Source organism: Erpetoichthys calabaricus, chromosome 5 (genome assembly GCF_900747795.2).
Source record: "Erpetoichthys calabaricus chromosome 5, fErpCal1.3, whole genome shotgun sequence".
Classification (NCBI taxonomy): domain Eukaryota; kingdom Metazoa; phylum Chordata; class Cladistia; order Polypteriformes; family Polypteridae; genus Erpetoichthys; species Erpetoichthys calabaricus.
In genome coordinates this window covers 182096259-182116655 of record NC_041398.2, presented here as the reverse complement: position 1 = coordinate 182116655, position 20397 = coordinate 182096259, and the positions used below count along the sequence as shown (strand labels likewise).

Genomic DNA, 20397 nt, shown 5'->3' with positions numbered 1-20397 from the left:
AGAAGGGTTTGGAGTTGGTGGGGGTAGGGGGTTGGCTTAAAGGATTTTTGGGGTACGAAACACTGAATATTGCTTGCTAAAGACTTTTTATCCCATCTGTGTTTACCTGTATTTTTGCAGCTGTGTAAAGATAATGACTCACACACTCTTTGAGTTCCATTTGTCTCCGATGCATCCTTACAGTTGCAATCATCAAAGCTGCCATCATAATCGGTAAACTGGACATTGCTATCAGTGAAAATTTAAGATATCTTTGATAGCTGGAAGTAAAACGCTATTTATTTCACAAATCTTTTAATGAAATATTACAATGACCTTCATTGTGAATGTCTACACATGACAGGAAATCAGTGTTTTAATTGCTATTTAAATAATAAAAGACTGGAAGACACTTGGGCAGCACAGTGGCGCAGCGGTAGTGCTGCTGCCTCGCAGTTAGGAGACCTGGGTTCACTTCCCAGGTCCTGCCTGCGTGGAGTTTGCATGTTCTACCTGTGTCTGTGTGGGTTTCTGCCGGGTGCTCCGGTTTCCTCTCACAGCCCAAAGACATGCAGGTTAGGTGCATTGGCGATCCTAAATTATCCCTAGTGTGTGTGTCCTGCAGTGGGCTGGCCCAGGGTTTGTTTCCTGCCTTGTGCCCTATGTTGGCTGGGATTGGCTCCAGCAGAACCCCATGACCCTGTAGTTAGGATATAGCAGGTTGGATAATGGATGGATGGAAGATACTTGCAGAATTAATTAATGGAAATGCTTCCAGCCAGGAAATAAACACTTTTCATCTTGAGTCAATGAGATGAATTTCGCTGGAATGGTAAAACCGACTTTCACTATGAATTCACTTTCATACAAACCACTCTGCTCATCACTAGTGTGGTGTGAACTTTAGTCAACCCAAACAAAGAAAAACACCAGGGAAGCTCGGGTAAAATCAAATAAGATGATTTATCAACAAAAATAAATACATATGAGTGGATATAAAGAAAGGAATAACTATAAAGAGTAAACAATTTTGACAAAATAATAAAATCTAAGCTCCTTTTGGACCTCACTAATATGAATGAATGTCTCTGACTGATGTGGTGGCAGGTTCACATTCCTTCAACTATATCCTAATTCTGTCCCCAACTACTGGTACCTTTATAATGCTAGTAACAGTGCTAGGTCTGTTTTGCCATTACATTGAGCGGTATGTGCAGTATCTAATCAGATATACTTTTAGATTACATTTGAGAGAATTCAAAGTGTTATTATACTTATCAACCTTATTGAAATATATCAATGGAATTAATCAGAAAAGGTCATTTTTGTTACTTTTCAATAACCGATCACATGTTTCCTGAAAATATTCAATCACATCCATGGAGTCCACTTCCCTCTTTTGAGGAATGTGATTACTGCAAAAACGCAAGCCATTCATTTTCTTCTAATAAGCCATGGCCACATATACATTACATAGTAGCCAGGAATAAATTCAAACCTTAGTACATGTACAGTAGTTAAAAAGCATCATTCAGTAACACAGTTCTTAAATCTTTGCTTACATAAAAAATTTAGTTAGCTCCTCCAAAAAAACATTCTGTCTAATTCTGATGTTTGTTGGAACAGTTGTGAGTAGCACCCTGACAAAAAAGTTAAAATAGCAATTTTGAAAACGAGAGACATTTCAATCTGTTCTTTGAGCTGGAGGTGCAAAGTAAATTATTTGCAAGAAAGGAATTTACAAACAATTCTGAAAATGAAAATGAAATATCATCAAGAATGTAACTTAGTAAAATGCTTTTGCTAGTCTGAACTCCATCTTTCTTTGTCATTCAGAACCAATCAATGTCCACTGTCTAATTATTGAATGTTAACATATAGAATTGAGACTATCAAAATGTTAATCCATTCTTTGAATAAAAGAGCATAAAATGATTGAACAAGCAACATTTATTGTATTATAATACAACTTTTATAAAACTTTTAGATCATGAAAAATTCACATTTTTTTTTACAGGAAAAAGGTCATATTGTTGTGGAGGGAGCACTGAATGTTTTCTGGGGTGTCCGTCAACATATACGATTAAAGGCTCAGGATGAGAAACAGACCCTGGCTATTCAATTGCATGAGCCTGTTAGCCCAGTTGCAAGCATAAGGTAATATTTGTAAGAGTTATATAAATGGACTTTTTAGTAAGGAAAAAAAAACTGTATACGTATCTATCTACTAAACATATGGTCTGAAAATATATGAGGATCAAATGGGCAATAGAGTTTAAAAAGGACAAGTTTACAGAGATTATGTTGTACCATCTTGAATTGTCTTTATATGTAAGTCAGAAAAGTCTTTTCACATGATTGTCTTTATGCAAAGAGTCTTCATTTACTTACTTATCTACTTATTTATGTATTTATTTATTTAACTCTTTGAGGGCTGAATATTTTTTACAAAAAACTCAGTTTTCTGAAAAGCACCCAATGCACTGGTTTCACACATAAATCAACATAAAACGTCTATTGCTACATGCTGTGGCTGCTGTTGGTGCCTGTTCGGCATCTCTGGAAGAAGTGGCTGCGCAGGGGCTGCTTGATAGCCAGCAGGAATGCACGGCAGGCCGGTTACCTCTCTGTCTTCACACAGCAGGTGGGTGATAGTGACAGTCGCAATGTGACACAATGTGGTTTGTACCTCTTGTCATCATAAGTGGTGGTCCTCCTAGGCGAATGCTGCTGTAGGCATATCCGCTACACAAACGTGTTCAGCACCACAATTAGTTGGGGACCAATAGGCTGATACTGGTACATCACTTTTGTTTTCCATCTCCAGATCACTTGCATCAAACTCAGAGTCTGAAAAGTCAGAGTCTGATTCAGCAATATTACGTAAAATGTCCATGGAGTATTTTGCTTTGCACATTTGCTTTAGTCTTACCAGATGTTGCTGCCATTTTAGAAGTTGTTTGCTCTTCACTACTCATGCACGAGGTCAAATCAACAAAGATTCACAACTTTCCTTCAAGCAAAGAAGAGTAGAACTGAAACATAAGGGTGAGTTTTGTCTCAGTTTACAGACGATTACCATCCTCTACCCCTAAATTTCGACAAAAGTCAACATCAGCCCTGATAGTGTTAAAAAGCTAAAATAAAAAGCCAAATTTCCCCCTGAGAATACATAAAGATCTATCTATCTATCTATCTATCTATCTATCTATCTATCTATCTATCTATCTATCTATCTATCTATCTATCTATCTATCTATCTATCTATCTATCTATCTAGTGACTCTACGTTATAAGCTCTTTTAACAGGAGTCCTTTTGATGAAGTGTGACACATTGTTTACTTTGAATGCACATTTTGCAATTCATATTTTCACAAACACAACTGCAAATTCTTTCAACCTTACATCGACTCCCACACTATCGGTCATAACTGTGAACAACAGGAAGCGCACACAGCACCTGCGGCAACATATTGTTCACTTTTACCCCTCATCTATTGATGTCTTTGTACTAATGCATAATCTGATTTTACAGACAAATTTTTCACTTGCAATAAGTTATGCTTATTTTTAACACATGCAATGTGCTCTCTGCACATAAAACATACATTTATATGCTTAATAGGGGTCTTTCTAGGAGACTTTTTGGCTGTACACAGTCTATCATAATAAGAAGCTTGCTCTCTGTCAAATCAGGTTAACGAGAGCACCATTGCTCTTTTCAGTTCAAAATCAGTTTCCCTCCTTTGAACGCTGCCTTCACGAGGTTTAGAAATGTGAGCCAACCCTCACAACTTTAAGCAAAATTTACTCTTGGTTGTATCTGAACATTAAAATTATATGTCTGGCCCTTTTAGACTAGGAAAACACTGTGGGACAGACCTAGCACACAGGAAAATTTATATCTCCTGCATAACCTGGGACCATCTGCACATTCCCAATAAAGGCTAAAGGAGGTTTCTGTGGATGACTGGGTTCGAAAAGCTCAGCTTAGTGTATTTTTTTAACCATGTACCCTACCAAGAAAACTGGAATGAAAATGATTCTTGACTGAATTTCAACATGGCTTTTTGTGTTTTAAGGTAAGAAATGGCTTGTCTCTGGAGTTTGGAAATTTCTGGTTTTAGAAATTGCCTGAACTAAATGCAGGCTCTGCTTTTGCACAGTCAAAGCTTCAAAAAGATTATAATTTTGTTTCTCACAAGTTTAACCAGATTAAATCATTAAACCACTGTGAATGAACTGATCAAGTACATAGCTATGACCCAGTTTTTTCATTCCATAATATGAGTTTCTTTGATCTGTTTGGTTTAAAAAAATTATATAATAGGCTTGTGGTGCCACTTTGGCACCCTTAATATGACCTGAAATGCTTGATAGTCTCACCACTTACTGAAGATGTGTGTCTTTTCTCTTAACTGTATTGTCTAAATCTCCACATTCCCTTATCGCCAAACTTAGCTTTTTAGGGCTGTCTGAAGCTAGTGATGTTTGAAGCCAGTGAATCACACGCAAAATGCACATTACAATAAGAGGCATAGTCCTGCTTTGTCAATGATAAGGACGTAAGAATGTAAGAACAGAAGAAATTTGACAAATGAGAAGAGACCATTCAGTTCATCAAGCCCATTTGATTGGCTAGTATCTAAACTGCCCCCAATATCCCCTCCAGATTCTCCTTAAAGGTTATCAAGGGTTCTACTTTAACTACTTTACATGTCTTGGTAGTTTGTTCCAGAGTCCCACAATTCTTTGCATAAAGAGGTGCTTCCTGGCTTCTGCTTTAAATTCACCTCTTGCATGTTGTCAGGCATGTCAGAAACTCTAGTTTTAGAAAATAAGACAAGTGTCGAACATTATTGACTATTTGCAAAGTTAACTAAATAAATTTGCTGATACTGACATTTCATTATATAGCCTCTAGCCTTTTGTTTGGAAAAACAGTCTATCACTTCATGCTTTAAAAAGAATGAATGAATATTTTTAATGTAATTACAGTTATTTCATGTTATACCATGCACTTTAAACAATGCTGTATAACTTCTAAATTCTTATTATGAGTGTCATTGATCACTTAATTTTTGAGGTTGTGGCTCCAGGTAAAAATTTTGTAGTCTTTGGTTTAAGTGTTAATTTGTATGATTGCATGCCAGGTATAATCACCCCATTTAGTTAATAATCAAAAATCAGTAGGCTCATACAGAGAGTCCCACCTTCATAGCAATATCAAGTTTTATGTAACTTTTTAGCCATTTGGATGTGAAAATGAAAATCATTTATTGATACTACAAAAACATGATGCATCATTTTAATGTACATTGTGAGAGTCATCCTATTGAGATCTGGCACCTGTTCTGCTTGTGATGCTGCCAAAATAAGCTTTGTCTTTCCATGACCATGAAATGTGATTAATGAGGTCAAAAATAGCTTGGCATTGTGACAGTCGCTTTGTAAAATGATGCACAGAGCAGTATAAAAATAATTGCTTAATAAAATAATTGCATAATCTATAAGCATTATAGCAGTTACTGATACCACTTTAAATCTAGACTTTGCATATCCAGGCTATTTGGCTTAGGTCAGCTGAAATTAAAATTGCTTATTGTAAAAGACTATGTGAGTAGCAAGGTTTTATTTTGTTCAGGAAAGCTACTGAGTTTTGTTTTGCTATTCTCAACTTTTAGCCTTCCATACCGAACCTTTTATTACCTGACTAGCTATGCTACCTATCTAAGATGGGTGGAAATCTACATAATTAACACAGACTTCAGCATTAACATGTATCCTTCCAGTTTCTATATTTCTTTTTACACACAATTTTGTTCAGCATTTATGAAAGCAATGCTAATGTTTGATGTAACAGGATTCACAATAGCAGTGCTAATGTTTGTGATGTGCCATCTGTTGGATAGCACAGACATACCAACAAGGCAGACACACAGATGACACACAAACACTTGTTCTTTTATTAAAGTGGACTTTCAACATAATTTTTTTGCATTTTAACTGATGTTTATTAATCTTGTTCTATACTATAAAGCTCATTTAACTAGATGTAAGTGCTGTATTTATTAATGTTGCATGATTGTGTACTTTTGTGCTGTATTACTTTTGTAAATCATATCTACGCTCACTTGTTGCGTTCTCAGTGAGTACTATATAAGAATAATCTGAATTGAATTATATTAAATTGAATTAAGTAAAATGTTTAATTGCTTAATATGATTGTTATACTCTGGCCCTCACTTGACTTTAAAGCATTAATTCCCTTTTAGAGGAATGACAAGATGGGGTGAATTTGATGATCTTCACCAAATTGCTGAAATAGAAGAATCAAATGAGGAAAATGATCAAGAAGTGCCCAAAACTAAAGGTTAATTTCAAAATAAAGTAAATAAAACAATTACTTAAATATCTTTTTGGTTTATGGACATCTTAAAAGGTTATACACTCATACTTAAAAGAGTTATGGATTCATAGAAGTCTTGAAGTGTTAGCCATTTGCCAAAATATACATTGAGGGTTCAGATTATTTGCTATACCAAGATCATAACCAGAAACTGACTCCTCAATCAGAAATAACATTTTACTTAAAGTTATTAATAATGAAATCTAGAAGACAAGTGTACTTATTGTATGTGCAATTTGTAGGGAGTATGGACAAGATTAAAGGTCCACACTAAGTGTCTTTGAATAACATACAATGGTTAGCGTTGGTCACATTTGTACAAACTAGAACCCAATAAACTTCTCAAAAGACAGCATTACAGGCTATGAAGACTTGATAACCCTTAATAATTAATTATGAGACCTAAATTAGAATAATACAAAATCTTCCAAAAGTCAAAAAAGGATGTGTGTATCTGAACAGAAAAGTGTGAGACAGAGTAAGCAATGATAGCATGAAAGCAAGTAGCTGGGTGATATTAGAAATTAAGACTTTCACTAATCCTTCAACTATGTATAGTTTTTCAATATAATCAAATGTACAGATTACAAAAAATAGTCAACTACTACAAAAATGGTATTACAACCCTTATAAATAGGCACATTAGCAGCAAAGTTCTTTAATAAATTTATCCAGGCACATTCCAGAACAGATAAATAATGCTTTGTTACATTTCACATAAGACTTGACATAATTTTTTTTAAAGCAATCTTCATACTAGACCCTCAAAAGTATTTCAAGATAAATTTTGTAGATTTCTGAATACCCAAAAGTTTCAAACACAAATAAAATATGTTTTTATTAAAATTTACTTTACTTATGTTGTTATTATGTTGGTGAGGAACCTCAATTAATGTGAGATGATGACATTAAAATAACTGAAGAATAATGCCAATGTAGTATTTCTGAAGCTTAATTTTGAGTTTTTAGATTAAATCTTAATCCTGAGAACAAAAGGACAAATATTCATGCACCTAAAGTTGAATGAAAGCTTTTCATTGACAATGGTAGAAATATTTTTACTACCAATGTTTATGCTCCAATTTTTCGTATTAATGCGAATGAAAGGAAGGATAATATGGTAATATAAGTAATCGGATAATGTAGTATGAGATTTTAGCTATCTTAAACTAAACCAATGAAGAAATTTATGTTGGTGGATTTTGGTGCCAGTTTAACTCACCTTTTTAAAGACGTGCTCATGAACCAGCCAAATAATGAGCTGAAGCAATGTGGTGTTTTTTTCTTTGCTATTCCTTATCTCAAATAAATGTTATTCTCTTTATGAATGACACTCATTTCTTTCTTAAAAAGGACCCCCAATTTATGAGTGCGCAACATTAAAACAAACAAGAGTTCAACAGCCTATTCCTGAATCACCCGGCCTGTATCGAACAATGAGTGATGCTTCATTGGTGAAAAAAAGGGTCAAAACAAACACCCTGGCTGAAAGGCAAAAAACACAGCAACACAGAGTTTCAATTAATGGACACTTTTATAACTATGAGGTAAGTAGTATCCTTATTCCTTTATATATTATTTGTCTAAACACAATATTTTTTATAAACATTTGTCCACTTTCTTATCTAATGTAAGCTTTATTTAGTTGGTTTACAAAATAGCAATTGTCAAATCCTTAGGTGTCTTTTATTATTACACTTCCAAATACATCCTCAGATATATTTAATTTTACTTTCACTTTGTATAGGTGTTTTTTTCATTGTTTATTTTACCATTATAACAGTTATGTCACATTACAGATGATTGATTTTTGTTGTGATTGGTGCATTTTTTGTGGTGTTTTGAATGTAGCTACTGCCATATTGTTTATAGTCACATGGCCTGTTGTGGGTAATATGACATGGCAGGTATGTATTAAGTTATTATTACCTGTCTATTTAAGATAGTAACACAGTGCATGTCATTACAGTAAAATCTCGATTATCCATCACTTGATTAACTGTTAGTCTCCGTTACCCATCACGGGGAAAAAAAATTATACAAAAATATCCCCGAGCTTTGCACTTCGGAATAACTGTCCCTTGTGCTAGTGCATACTGTTCTTTCCCCAGCACCATGTGTCGCAATTTGACAGCAATGTGTCACAGTGTCAGTTACATACATTCAGTTTTAATAGCATTTCGTAGCAGAAGAAAGATTGAGTAGGGAGTCAGAAGACAGTAAGCAGGAAATATTTACGGTATTGAAAAAAAAATGTAAGCGGCATGAGATAAACTGATTGGTAGGGAAAGTTTTCTTTTGTTGTTTTGGAGGTGTGCTCCGTAACCCAGATAATGGAGTAAAAGACTGGGCACCATTTGTTACAGAATGAAGACTCCAAGGAAAACATAGAAAACTCCAGACCCTCTGAGTTGTATTTGATTATTACGCTGGTTGTTACAATATTATGTGACTTAATTAATTTTGTGAATACTCTATTGTATTTTGTTAATATAGTTTTGTTAAATGCGACTATTTAAAGTAAGTAATCTACTGTATATAATTTTAAAAGTAGTTGTTCTGTTATCCATCTTTTCTCTTATCTTTCATGGCATCGGTCCCGACCCCTGACGGATAATCGAGGTTTTATTGTATCTGAGTATTGCATAAACTCAAAAAAATACAGAAATCACCAAAGAACATTAGTGATAGTTAGGGGTAAGAATCCAGGGTTACTGTTAAGTTTGAGTACAATTTATATTTGCATAAAAATATTCAATAAGTTCAGAGAGTGTTGTAAGATGTTCACAGGTAAGATGCAATGATCACTTTGTTGTTCAAGTTGTTCATTTGACTTTTGTTTTAAGTTTTGGGTTTTATTATTTTGATTTAGTTTGCTTCTTATGGTTTCCTGATCCCAGTCTGTTACAAGGCTATGTATTTGTCACCATCCCAATCACTTTTTTTGGCCAAATAATAACTTCATCCATCCTTGCCAAGTGTTCCCAACACATTAATCTATGAATTTTACCAAATTGCTTATTCATTCTCAGGTGTATGAAACCAGATTACAATTTGATGAACATAATAATATTTATTGGGAGTTCTTTGGCTGTCATTTGATGCCAACCTTTAAATCTTTACCAACTTAAATTTTTCGGTCTTGTTCCACTGAAGTTACTCCATTAAAAATTAATGAATCAGTGCTTACCATCCTGCAAAGTTTATGACAGCTTCAAGAAAAAAAAAAATTACCTGTACCTGGTATTTCAAATCAGAAAGTAAATATTTTAAGTTTTCAATTTCATAAATTCACCAAGCACGCTAATGTATGAATTTCTTGCTGATAGCACACTAAATGTTAGGTAATACCTTTTTTAATCATAATGTGAAATTATGATTGAACTTTGCTCAGTATTTTCAGTTTATATTTTAATATTTTAAGGCTAACAGGGTGTACTTTAACTACAAGGATGATTTTTGATTTTGTGCTGACAGAACTGAAAAATGTTTTACTTTATTAGCATGTCTAGAAGTATCAATATATGAAACTTTCTGTTCTGATTAATTTCTATATTTTCTTTTGAGCTGGAGATTTACCTACATATAGTATAATATATACGGGTAGGTTCAAAATATGAAAATTCTGCTCTGTTTTTGTCCTGAAAATCAATTTTATCATTGAAAATAATACGTGTTGCTGTCTGAATCTGAATATTAAAAACTGAGGTTTAGCACTTTTGCTTATTATTCCAGCAAACAGTGCAAATATGCAAATAGTAAAATTTAAACAGTCATACTTTTTAAGTCATATATGGCAGGGGTGATCTGCGTTGGTCTTTGAAGGCTGCAGGTTTTTGTTTTGCTGCTAATGAGAAGTCAGTTATTGCTGATGAAGCACTTATTGCTCAAGCAACATTCTTATGCTTCATTTTAGTTATCTCACTTGTTCAGATTTCCCACCTTTAATTGCTTATTTTAGTCATAAACAGCTGCATTCACTGATTTTAATTGCTTCTTATTAGTAATAAAATGCAAATGACAAGGAACTGGCAGTTCTCCATCTAAAAAGTTTCCATTTATAACTTTGCGTATTCATCATGTATTATCTGGTTTAATAAAATATATTTGAAAGGAAACAGAAGAGAAAAAAATGAAGGACTGAGAATTACTAATTCGTTTTAATGCTGTAAGTCATTTGGATGGTATAATTGGAAAGGACAAAATCTAAGAATGACTTGACAATACAGAGTTAAAACTGTAACAAACCATGACATTAAATAAGATCTGTTATCTGCAAGGAGTGGTGTCTTATGAGTCTTCTGGATTGGAACAAAAACCTGCAGCCTCTGCAGCCCCCCAGGGCTGATACTTTACACCCATGATATAGTGTATTCACAAAATAGATACTTAGCAAAAATGTATTTAATTTTAACACTGGTTTTCAGAATAATCCATAAAGTCTCATCTTCCAAAACTACTTTTGTTGTGCTGAGTAATCTGTAAAGGATTACTGAAACTCATGTCTTTTTATAGAGGGATTTCATTTCTATTATTGCAAGTTTTTGTTTATAGACTCTCGATAGCCAAAACACTTTGTCCTGGATATAAAATCAAATTTTCCATTAACCTAGTGTATTTCACCTCTGCTCCATCTTTGTATAGAATTTATTTGAATATTCCATATCGTTTGTAGGCAATGTGTGTCAGTTACTTAATGAATCTAAATTCAAAATAAAACAAGGTAAGGAGAATTGATTGATGAATTCAAGGTTAATTAGTTAAATTATTCTCTAGATCGGGATATGCTTTGCTTACTCAAATTTGCGTATATGACACTTAGCAAATAAATGAATAACACATAACACCAAAATCAAAATATTTTTCTTTTTAATGACGTATCACAATCAGTTTTTCTACAGAGTCTATAACTTTAATAAAGGAACTTAGTAACTGAATGGGTGGATGGTATTTCCGTTATTAAGCCAAGTCTGAAAATGAAATATTGATAAAAATATATATGTACTATACTATTTCTATAAAAAAATCAATATTCAATAAGAGTGATGAGCGAAATAGGCCGGCTTCAATTTGCACACAGTTTCATTAAACTGACACAAAAAATTTATGTTACAGGTAATTTCAACATTGCGTGAAGTGAAACTCACTCGGGATTATTTTTTTGTGGTTTAAAAGTTTGTTTTGGGGGGGTGGGGTGGTGTAAAGCACAAAAAAATATATATTTATCCAAAAGCAATCATGGCCCTGAACTCAGAATAAAACTGCTCCATATCATTCTCCCAATGTGCAATATAGACCTTAAGTCAACCAGTGCAATTTGTACATTTAACCAGTGCAATTTGTATATTTTGTAAAGTACTTTTACTACTATTCGTTTTGTTATTATTTTCTCTCTTCTTGTCTTTTTAACTCTTATGCCTCACACTGAGTCGACTGTACCTTCAATTTCGTTGTTCCTTTGTAAAAGTGACAATGACAATAAAGATCTATCTATCTATCTATCTATCTATCTATCTATCTATCTATCTATCTATCTATCTATCTATCTATCTATCTATCTATCTATCTATCTATCTATCTATCACTGCTCTGTAAAGCCATGTTCACACTATTGTGTTTTCCATGTGAAGTTTTCTGCAACTGCATAAAGCTTTTAATCCAGATTAAAATCAATTTTGTTTATACCTCTTATTTACATCATTGCGGAGGATAAAAGGTGCCATTGTGCACATTACTGAGTTTTCTCCACAGAAAAAGTAACATGGAAAGTCACCACTGCCAAACTCCCTGTTACCTAGCAACTGCCTTATCCTAGTTGAGGTTATACACACTTTGTTTTTTCCACTAGAAATCCTTATGTAAATGCTAAATGACAGGCAGGCACATGTTGAATCAATTCATCTAAGTGCTTGCAGAAAGGTCCTAAACACCTTTCTTATTGTATAAATGGCTCACATTGCATTGGATTATCTCACCAAGTTCAATTTTGTGCAAATGGTTGTGCCAATCATTTCCATTACATTAAAAAAGAATTCTTGTCTTTATTTTTTTCTCACAGTATTAAATATCATTAAGAACATCTTGAAGAATTTTAATTCAGCTATTTTATGGTATGTGGATTGAAATACAATACAGTTTATTTTTGTATAGCCCAAAATCACACAGGAAGTGCCGCAATGGGCTTTAACAGGCCCTGCCTCTTGACAGCCCCCCAGCCTTGACTCTCTAAGAAGACAAGGAAAAACTCCCAAAAAAAACCTAGTAGGGAAAAATGGAAGAAACCTTGGGAAAGGCAGTTCAAAGAGAGACCCCTTTCCAGGTAGATTGGGCGTGCAGTGGGTGTCAAAAGAAGGGGGTCAATACAATACAATACAGTACAGTACACAGAACAGAACAATTTCTCAATATAGTAAGAAATAAAAAATATAAATTTTAGAAGTACAGAGCAGAATTTAACAGTAGATGATATATCCCATAATAAGATTTGGATTTGTATAGAGTCCTGGAGACCTCATCTTTCAAGCTGCCTCCCCCATTTGGCCATTCCACAGCTGAAACAGTGCTGGGCCAGCCAATCCGATGAAAGGACCCCTCTCTCCCACGATTCCTGCAATCCTCCATCTGGGATGACTTTTCCTTAGGCAGGCAAAACAACTTGGCAGGTGGGCCATGGCACCAAGTGCCACATTTGAGTACCGAGAAGAAAAACAGAATAAGTGAGGGTTAGTATATAATTCTAACTGTCATGTTACTTATGTTTAAGTGCTAATGACTAACAACAGAGATGCAGTCTGTACAGTTAATCAGCAGCTCTAGTCAGGATATGCTAAACTGAAGTAGTGAGTCTTCAGCCGGGATTTAAAAGCTGAGACCGAAGGGGCATCTCTTATAGTAGCAGGCAGACCATTCCACAGTTTAGGGGCCCTGTAACTAAAAGCTCGACCTCCCACTGTTATTTTATTAATCCTTGGAATCATAAGCAGACCGGCATCTTGAGATCTGGTTTGTAAGTCATGATAAGTTCAGACAAGTAAGCCGGACCTCGACCATTTAATGCTTTATATGTTAAAAGAAGGATTTTGAAAATCTGTCCTAAACTTAACCGGGAGCCAGTGTAAGCATTTAAGAACTGGAGTTATGTGTTCGTATTTTCTTGTTCTTGAAATGAAACACATACTTTATTCTTATATAGTTTACATGAAGAAGCTCCATCTGTATCAGAAAAAAAGAAAAGGATATTCATTTGCTTTCTGTTTTGCTATTTGATTCATAAATTGCATCCTTCCAGTTTGAAAAATTATAATATTGGCTGCATTAAGAAGCATAAAAAGTTATTCTACTTAATAATAAAAAAACTGCTTTTTAGAATGAATTTATAATTAAGCAGTATAGGCAAATTTATATTTCATAAACCTTTAATACTATAAATGTTTTTTTTTAAGAAATGCATTAATAGTCATGTATTTCTTGTATTTTTGCTTGTAGAATATATACATTTTCTTATACAAACCTGCTATGTGGAGTAAAGCTGTCAGAATAAAATGCAGTTAGTGGACACTTTTTTATGTATATCTTGCTAAGTAACTGAATACTTATTGAACTAGAACATAAAATTTGAAAGAGATACTGTGTTAACCATAGAAAGGTATCAATGGATAATGAATGAGTAGTTTAAGGTGAAAAAAAGTAGAATCAAAATTGCTTTCAACACATCATGGTAGTATTAGCCCAGCACTCTGGAATGAGAAATTTCCTAGAATGGTATAACACTGTAAAAATAAATATTATATTACAATGGTAAAGTATACAAATATATAACATATTAAAATTGATTTTTTGATTTAAGTACATTCAAATTTAAGTAATTTTATAGTTTAAGTGAACAGTTATTTCAATAGTTATACTGTATTTTTTATTTTTCCTTTCCTTTTTTTAAGACATCTATTTTTATTCCGACATTTGGATGTGTGACCAATGTAAGAGTCAACAGCAACATGACAACACATGAGGTTATAGCCCTGCTTCTTCAAAAATATAAGGTACATTTTTAATATTTCTTATCACTAATACTTCATTAATGACTGTAGCAGACAGAGGAATATACCAGTAGACTACAGTTTTACTTTATAAATTGGTTGTCAAGAATATTAGCAGTACAATTTCTTGTATTAGGAATTTGTTAGTTTTCACATACCCCTTGGGGTCAGAGCGCAGGGTCAGCCATTGTACAGCGCCCCTGGAGCAATTACAGGTTAAGGGTCTTGCTCAAGGGCCCAGCAGATTAGGATCTCTTTTTGGCAGTGATGGGGATTCAAACCGGCAACCTTCGGGATACCAGCACAGATCCTTAGCCTCAGAGCCACCACTCCACCATAAATCATGTCGTTCCCCTACTGGGAGTCGAACCCGGGCCCCCTGGGTGAAAACCAGGAATCCTAACCATTAAGTTATGTTCATGTTGTCCATTGTATTATTTTAACCATTCTAAAAAATCTTACACATTTCTTCAAATCTGAATTAATCAACTACATATTGAAGAAAGAGTAAAAATAACCCCACTTACATATAACGGACAATATCTTTATTCACAGTTCTACTGGTATCACCCCAGACCCATATAATATTCCCATTTAATGAAGTATTAAGGAAGTAGGAACAACAAAACAGCATAAGCTCTGTCTGATTAGTATGTACCCAACTCCACTAAGCAGACAGTCAGCAACTTATCAGTTCATTTTCTCTTTGTGTATATTTACTCTATATATATATATTTCCCATCTTTATCTTGCCAGATATATTTTATTCTAAATCACCCATAAATTTGGGGATGACTTTTAGGATTGTGAGTTATTTGAATAGCAACCTTTAATTTCTGCTTAGGAGGGAACCATCATTAAGTATTTATAATTGAACTTCCCCAGTTTAAAATGCCTCTAACAGTAGTTTTATGGCAGTCACCTTGATCATGGAATGGTTCATCCTGACCACCATAGATTCTTTTCCTCTTGCACTATGGTAGGTAAATTGGGATTCTTCCAAATGAGCAAGATGAGATGATATGCTAGCAGTGTTGTGTAAGTTAAAAAATAGATATTTCATTAATCAGTCACTTCTAATACAACTGCTAATGGATTAGGGTTTATTGGGATTCTTAAATTGTCTGGTACATGCATTAAAAAGATACTGGATTGTTTTTACTTGATCTGGTTAATTAATTTAGTTTTCTGTTTTTCTCATTGGTGTAATCTAATATAGTCTTGGTTATTAAATTTAAATATGGTTTTCTATTCACTTTTGATTAAACATACAGTCCCTCATTCCTATTCAAGTCAACTGACTGACTAAAGCTGTAATCAGATTTTGGTTCATCAAGTTTCAATCAAAACAGTGTGAGACAAGTTTTGAGTTTGTTTGTGAAGATCGCTGTTACATGTTAATACAAAATTAACGTATCCAACATATTATTTAATGAACTTTCAGTTTTAGTCAGCCACAGGATGTTGAAGTTAGCTGGTAAGTATGACAGATGTTCTCATATCTTGTTGCCTCTAAATAGGACCTCAGAATGTGACATTAACATATCAAATGCTGCCCTAAAATTGGATGTTTTATCTAGGAAACTAAGTCAGTTACTTGTAACACAACTGCCACAATCACAAAGTCTAAATGTAAAGAAATTACTCTAGGGATGGTCTCACCGTCAAGTTCCTAACTGGGTACTAACAACATAAAGATTTGTTTACTCATGATACCACAATAGAAATAAAATGTGTCTGAGGTTTGCAGGCTATGGAAAGGCACAATGTGGTCACCTGTTTTCTGTCACTCTCACTCTCTTTGTGTCTAAACTGTCATATCTCATTTATAATGCTCACCTCAGCATTTCACCAGGGAACACGTTGATTTTCACCCAGGCAGCTGGAAACTGTCTATGTTTATGGTTAACAGTAATAATAATAATAATAATAATAATAATATATGCTATTTTTATCATTTCTTTCCCATGCTCAAAGCATTTGTAATGTTTTTTAAAAGGACTAGTAGAGGTTGAGTATCTCTAATCTGAAATGCATGGGACCAGAATTTGGATATTTTAAGATTTTGGAATATTTGCATACAGATAATGATCAAGTATGATCAAGTATGATCACATGATCAAGTAAGAAAATGCAGTGAAACCAGCTAAGGGACGACTCACTTGTATCATAATTCTTATGACTATGTGTCACACATAATGAAGAAAAGTATATTTATTTAAAGCTGTCTTTGAAAAGAAATGTCTAAGGGTTGATTGTTTTAAAAGTTTTAATAATTTTAAGGTACTTGCTGTGGCTGTATTACAACTGGAGAGATAAAACATTTTCAATGTATATAAAAGCCAGCCATGTAGTTGGAAAATATTTTAGTGCAGGGGTGTTGAGCTGCAGGTTTTCATTCTAACCCTTTTCCTAATCAGTTTTCACTGCTAATTAACTCCTTTTCCCTTCATTTTAATAGCCCTGTTTTTAAGGATTCAGTCCAATGAATTGATTCTTTTCTTCATAAAATGACAGTTAAACAGAAATGAGACGTGAAACAAGCCAGCAGATGACCAGCTACGTAAATTGGGGCTTCAAACTCCAGCCAGTTTCTTAATGAGAAGCCAATTCTTGCTGTTAATTAACCTCGTTATTTAATTCCATGGCTTGTTGCTGCTTTCATTCTGCCACTGCAGACATTTACAAAACTGATGTTTTTATGATTTTTTTAAATGTTTTGGTGACCTGAGAAATCGGCCTTACTGAGACCTTCACCTTTCTTTATTTTCACATATTGTGTGGTGGGCACAGGTAAGCTGGTTTTGTGGCAGCTCGTTTTGTGTCTCGTTATTGTTTGGCTACTAATTAAGGAAAAAGAGACAACTTAAGAGGCCTGAGTCAAGTGAATTAGCACTGAAGCAAAAGAAGTGAATTAGCATCAGAAACTGGTCATTAATGAAGAAGATGGTTAGAATGAAAACCTGCAGCCACTGCGGCCCACCAGGACTGGAGTTCGACACCCCTATTAGTGTATGATTGTATCTAAGCCAATATATTCCAAGGGTGCAAATATATTAGCACTATGAATGTTTCTGAAAGTTTCAGTAAAAACATTAACACCAATATTTATATAGCACATTTTTATACATAAGCATAGCCTAAATTGATTTACAAACAGTAACAGAAAAAGTAAACTGATACAAGAGGTGAAATGGAAGAATCGATTTGATAACAAATGCCATGCTCAGAAGGGATGAGACAAGAGGAAACAAAATCTCTATCTAGAGAAAATAAACCTCTACAGATCCCAAAGACAAAAGACCATCAATTTGGCCATTCCAATGTGATGAAGTGGTTCAATATTAGTTATGTATAAAAAGTCCTAAAATAAATGAGGATATAGGAATCAGCAGTAGTATTGTTCAAACCTTTCTACCATCAAAAAAAGGCCGTAGAGTACTTTGACCAGTTGGCAATAGTGCAGAGTACCATCACAGTACAGAGAAAACAAACAATTATTAGTAACTGGAAAAAATAAATCAACATTTAGTACTGTCTAATAGTTGTATTCTTTGAAAAAGTTATACTCGTCACATCGAACAAACACACTGCTTAAAATATGCAACAGTTATAATATTTTGCAATACATAACACTTCGGTATCGATCATTAAAAGAGCACATTAAAAACATGTTTTTAAGCAGTTTACAGTTATAAAGTCACATATCTCTCTCAATAAAGGATCCCAAATTTTAGGTGCATAAAAGCAAAGGACCATCCATCTCACCAGTTCTGTTTTACTTTACCCTCGGAAAATTGAGCAGGCCAGTGTACAAAGATTTGAGATTACAATAATGGATGTGTGGGGACAGATATTACAATGTATGGGAAGGTGCAACAGACTTAACAGAAAGCTAAAATCAATCAAAAACAAACAAACAAAGAAAAAAAAACAGACAATAATTATGCTTATACAAACAGAATTTGTTAACATTTTTTCTTGTTCCTTCATCTTTGTTTTGAACCAGCAGCAGACCTATATTTTTAATGCCAAGTATAAAATACTTATTAAATATACAGTGTAAAATTTTCTTCTGAGGGTGCAATTTACAGTAAAATCACAGCCTTCAAATATTTCCTTCACAGCACCATATTCTAAGCACTGAGCTACTGAATCTGTACTCTGTTCAGATCAGTTACTAGTAATAAGTGCCAAAAGCAGTGTACTGTATATAGGGAGTTCGTAATGCAGGATTTCTTATACATAGCTGGTTAAGTGGGTCTAGCTTGTTGTTATTTCTTTGCTAATTTTAAAGTATATGTAGTCAAAACCCGGTAATTGGACTGTAGGTAACGTAATACGATATCTACTTCTGCCTTATATTTCTGTTTTCTTTTTTTATCTGTGGCTTTCGTACTATAAATAGAGCATATAGCTTATAACTATACCACATTTTTTAAGAAAGATCATATAAATTGGAGTTGACTGGAAAATATAAATATATTAGTCAGAATATTTATTATAATAATAATTTCTGGAAAGTTTTATATGAAAATGTAACAAATTTGTAAGATCTTGTTTAGTTAATTAAATGTAATTATTAAACGTGAGATTGAAAACCCTAAACCCTATAACCACTGTTTGTACGTCTTAAATAAGTGAACTGATATGGTGCAATTAAAGAGGAATGTTAAAATCTAAGATGACATGCAGAACTAAATTAAATACTATATTCTTACTCAGACTAATCTTAAATTAAGAATTTAAGAACTCAATAATACACAGAACACACGTACATTTCCATTATGCAAATTCATTAGCAAATTAAATGCATATTACATCTGTTTGATAGCATATAGTAGTACAGTATAAACTCACTTTAAAAAAATGATCTCTTTTATGCTTTGCAGGTTGAAAATGATCCAATTGAATTTGCACTGTACTGTATTCATGCAAGCGGTGGTAAGTATCAGTAGTAACAGCACATCCATCTCTTTAAAATTATAGCCTATACAGATTTCATCTTAATTATTTTCTTTAAAATTACTGCTTTTTGTTTGGTAAATTGTAATAAGAGCATCAAGCAGTTTAATGCTTTTTAAAAAAGTGCTTAAAGGTACATAATTCCTTTACATACATATTTGGTTATTGCATTTAAGTACAATAAGAAGCATAATCAGAAAACAACCATTGATTAAAATTTAATAATAGATAGATAGATAGATAGATAGATAGATAGATAGATAGATAGATAGATAGATAGATAGATAGATAGATAGATAGATAGATAGATAGATAGATAGATAGATAGATAGATAGATAGATACTTTATTAATCCCCAAGGGGAAATTCACATACTCCAGCTACAGCATATTGATAAAAACCAATATTAAATGAAAGAGTGATAAAAATGCAGGTATAACAGGCAGTAACTTTGAATAATGTTAACGTTTACTCCCCCGGGTGGAATTGAAGAGTTGCATAGTGTGGGGGAGGAATGATCTCCTCATTCGGTCAGTGGAGCAGGACAGTGACAGCAGTCTGTTACTGAAGCTGCTCCTATGTCTGGAGATGATACTGTTCACTGGATGCAGTGGATTCTCCATGACTGACAGGAGCCTGCTCAGCCCCCATCGCTCTGCCACAGATGTCAAACTGTCCAGCTCCATGCCTACAATAGAGCCTGCCTTCCTCGCCAGTTTGTCCAGGCGTGAGGCGTCCCTCTTCTTTATGCTGCCTCCCCAGCACACCACTGCATAGAAGAGGGCACTCACCACAACTGATAGAACATCTGCAGCATCTTATTGCAGATGATGAAGGATGCCAGCCTAAGAAAGTATAGTCGGCTCTGTCCTTTCTTGCACAGAGCATCAGTATTGGCAGTCCAGTCCAATTTATCATCCAGCTGCACTCCCAGGTATTTATTGGTCTGCACCCTCTGCACACAGTTACCTCTGATGATTATGGGGTCCATGAGGGGCCTGGGCCTC

At 34.1% G+C, this 20397-nt stretch overlaps 1 protein-coding gene across 3 annotated transcripts in view; it reads left to right on the top strand.

The window, feature by feature from the left end:
• rassf6 (Ras association domain family member 6) overlaps nt 1-20397 on the top strand; it is a 54624-nt gene that overhangs the window by 19928 nt on the left and 14299 nt on the right. For all 3 annotated transcript variants that reach the window (XM_051928317.1, XM_028802285.2, XM_051928316.1), the window contains 5 exons: nt 1997-2136; nt 6256-6353; nt 7743-7936; nt 14327-14428; nt 19318-19369. In XM_051928317.1, the coding sequence (XP_051784277.1) occupies nt 1997-2136; nt 6256-6353; nt 7743-7936; nt 14327-14428; nt 19318-19369 (586 nt within the window). The remainder of the gene's footprint in view (nt 1-1996; nt 2137-6255; nt 6354-7742; nt 7937-14326; nt 14429-19317; nt 19370-20397) is intronic.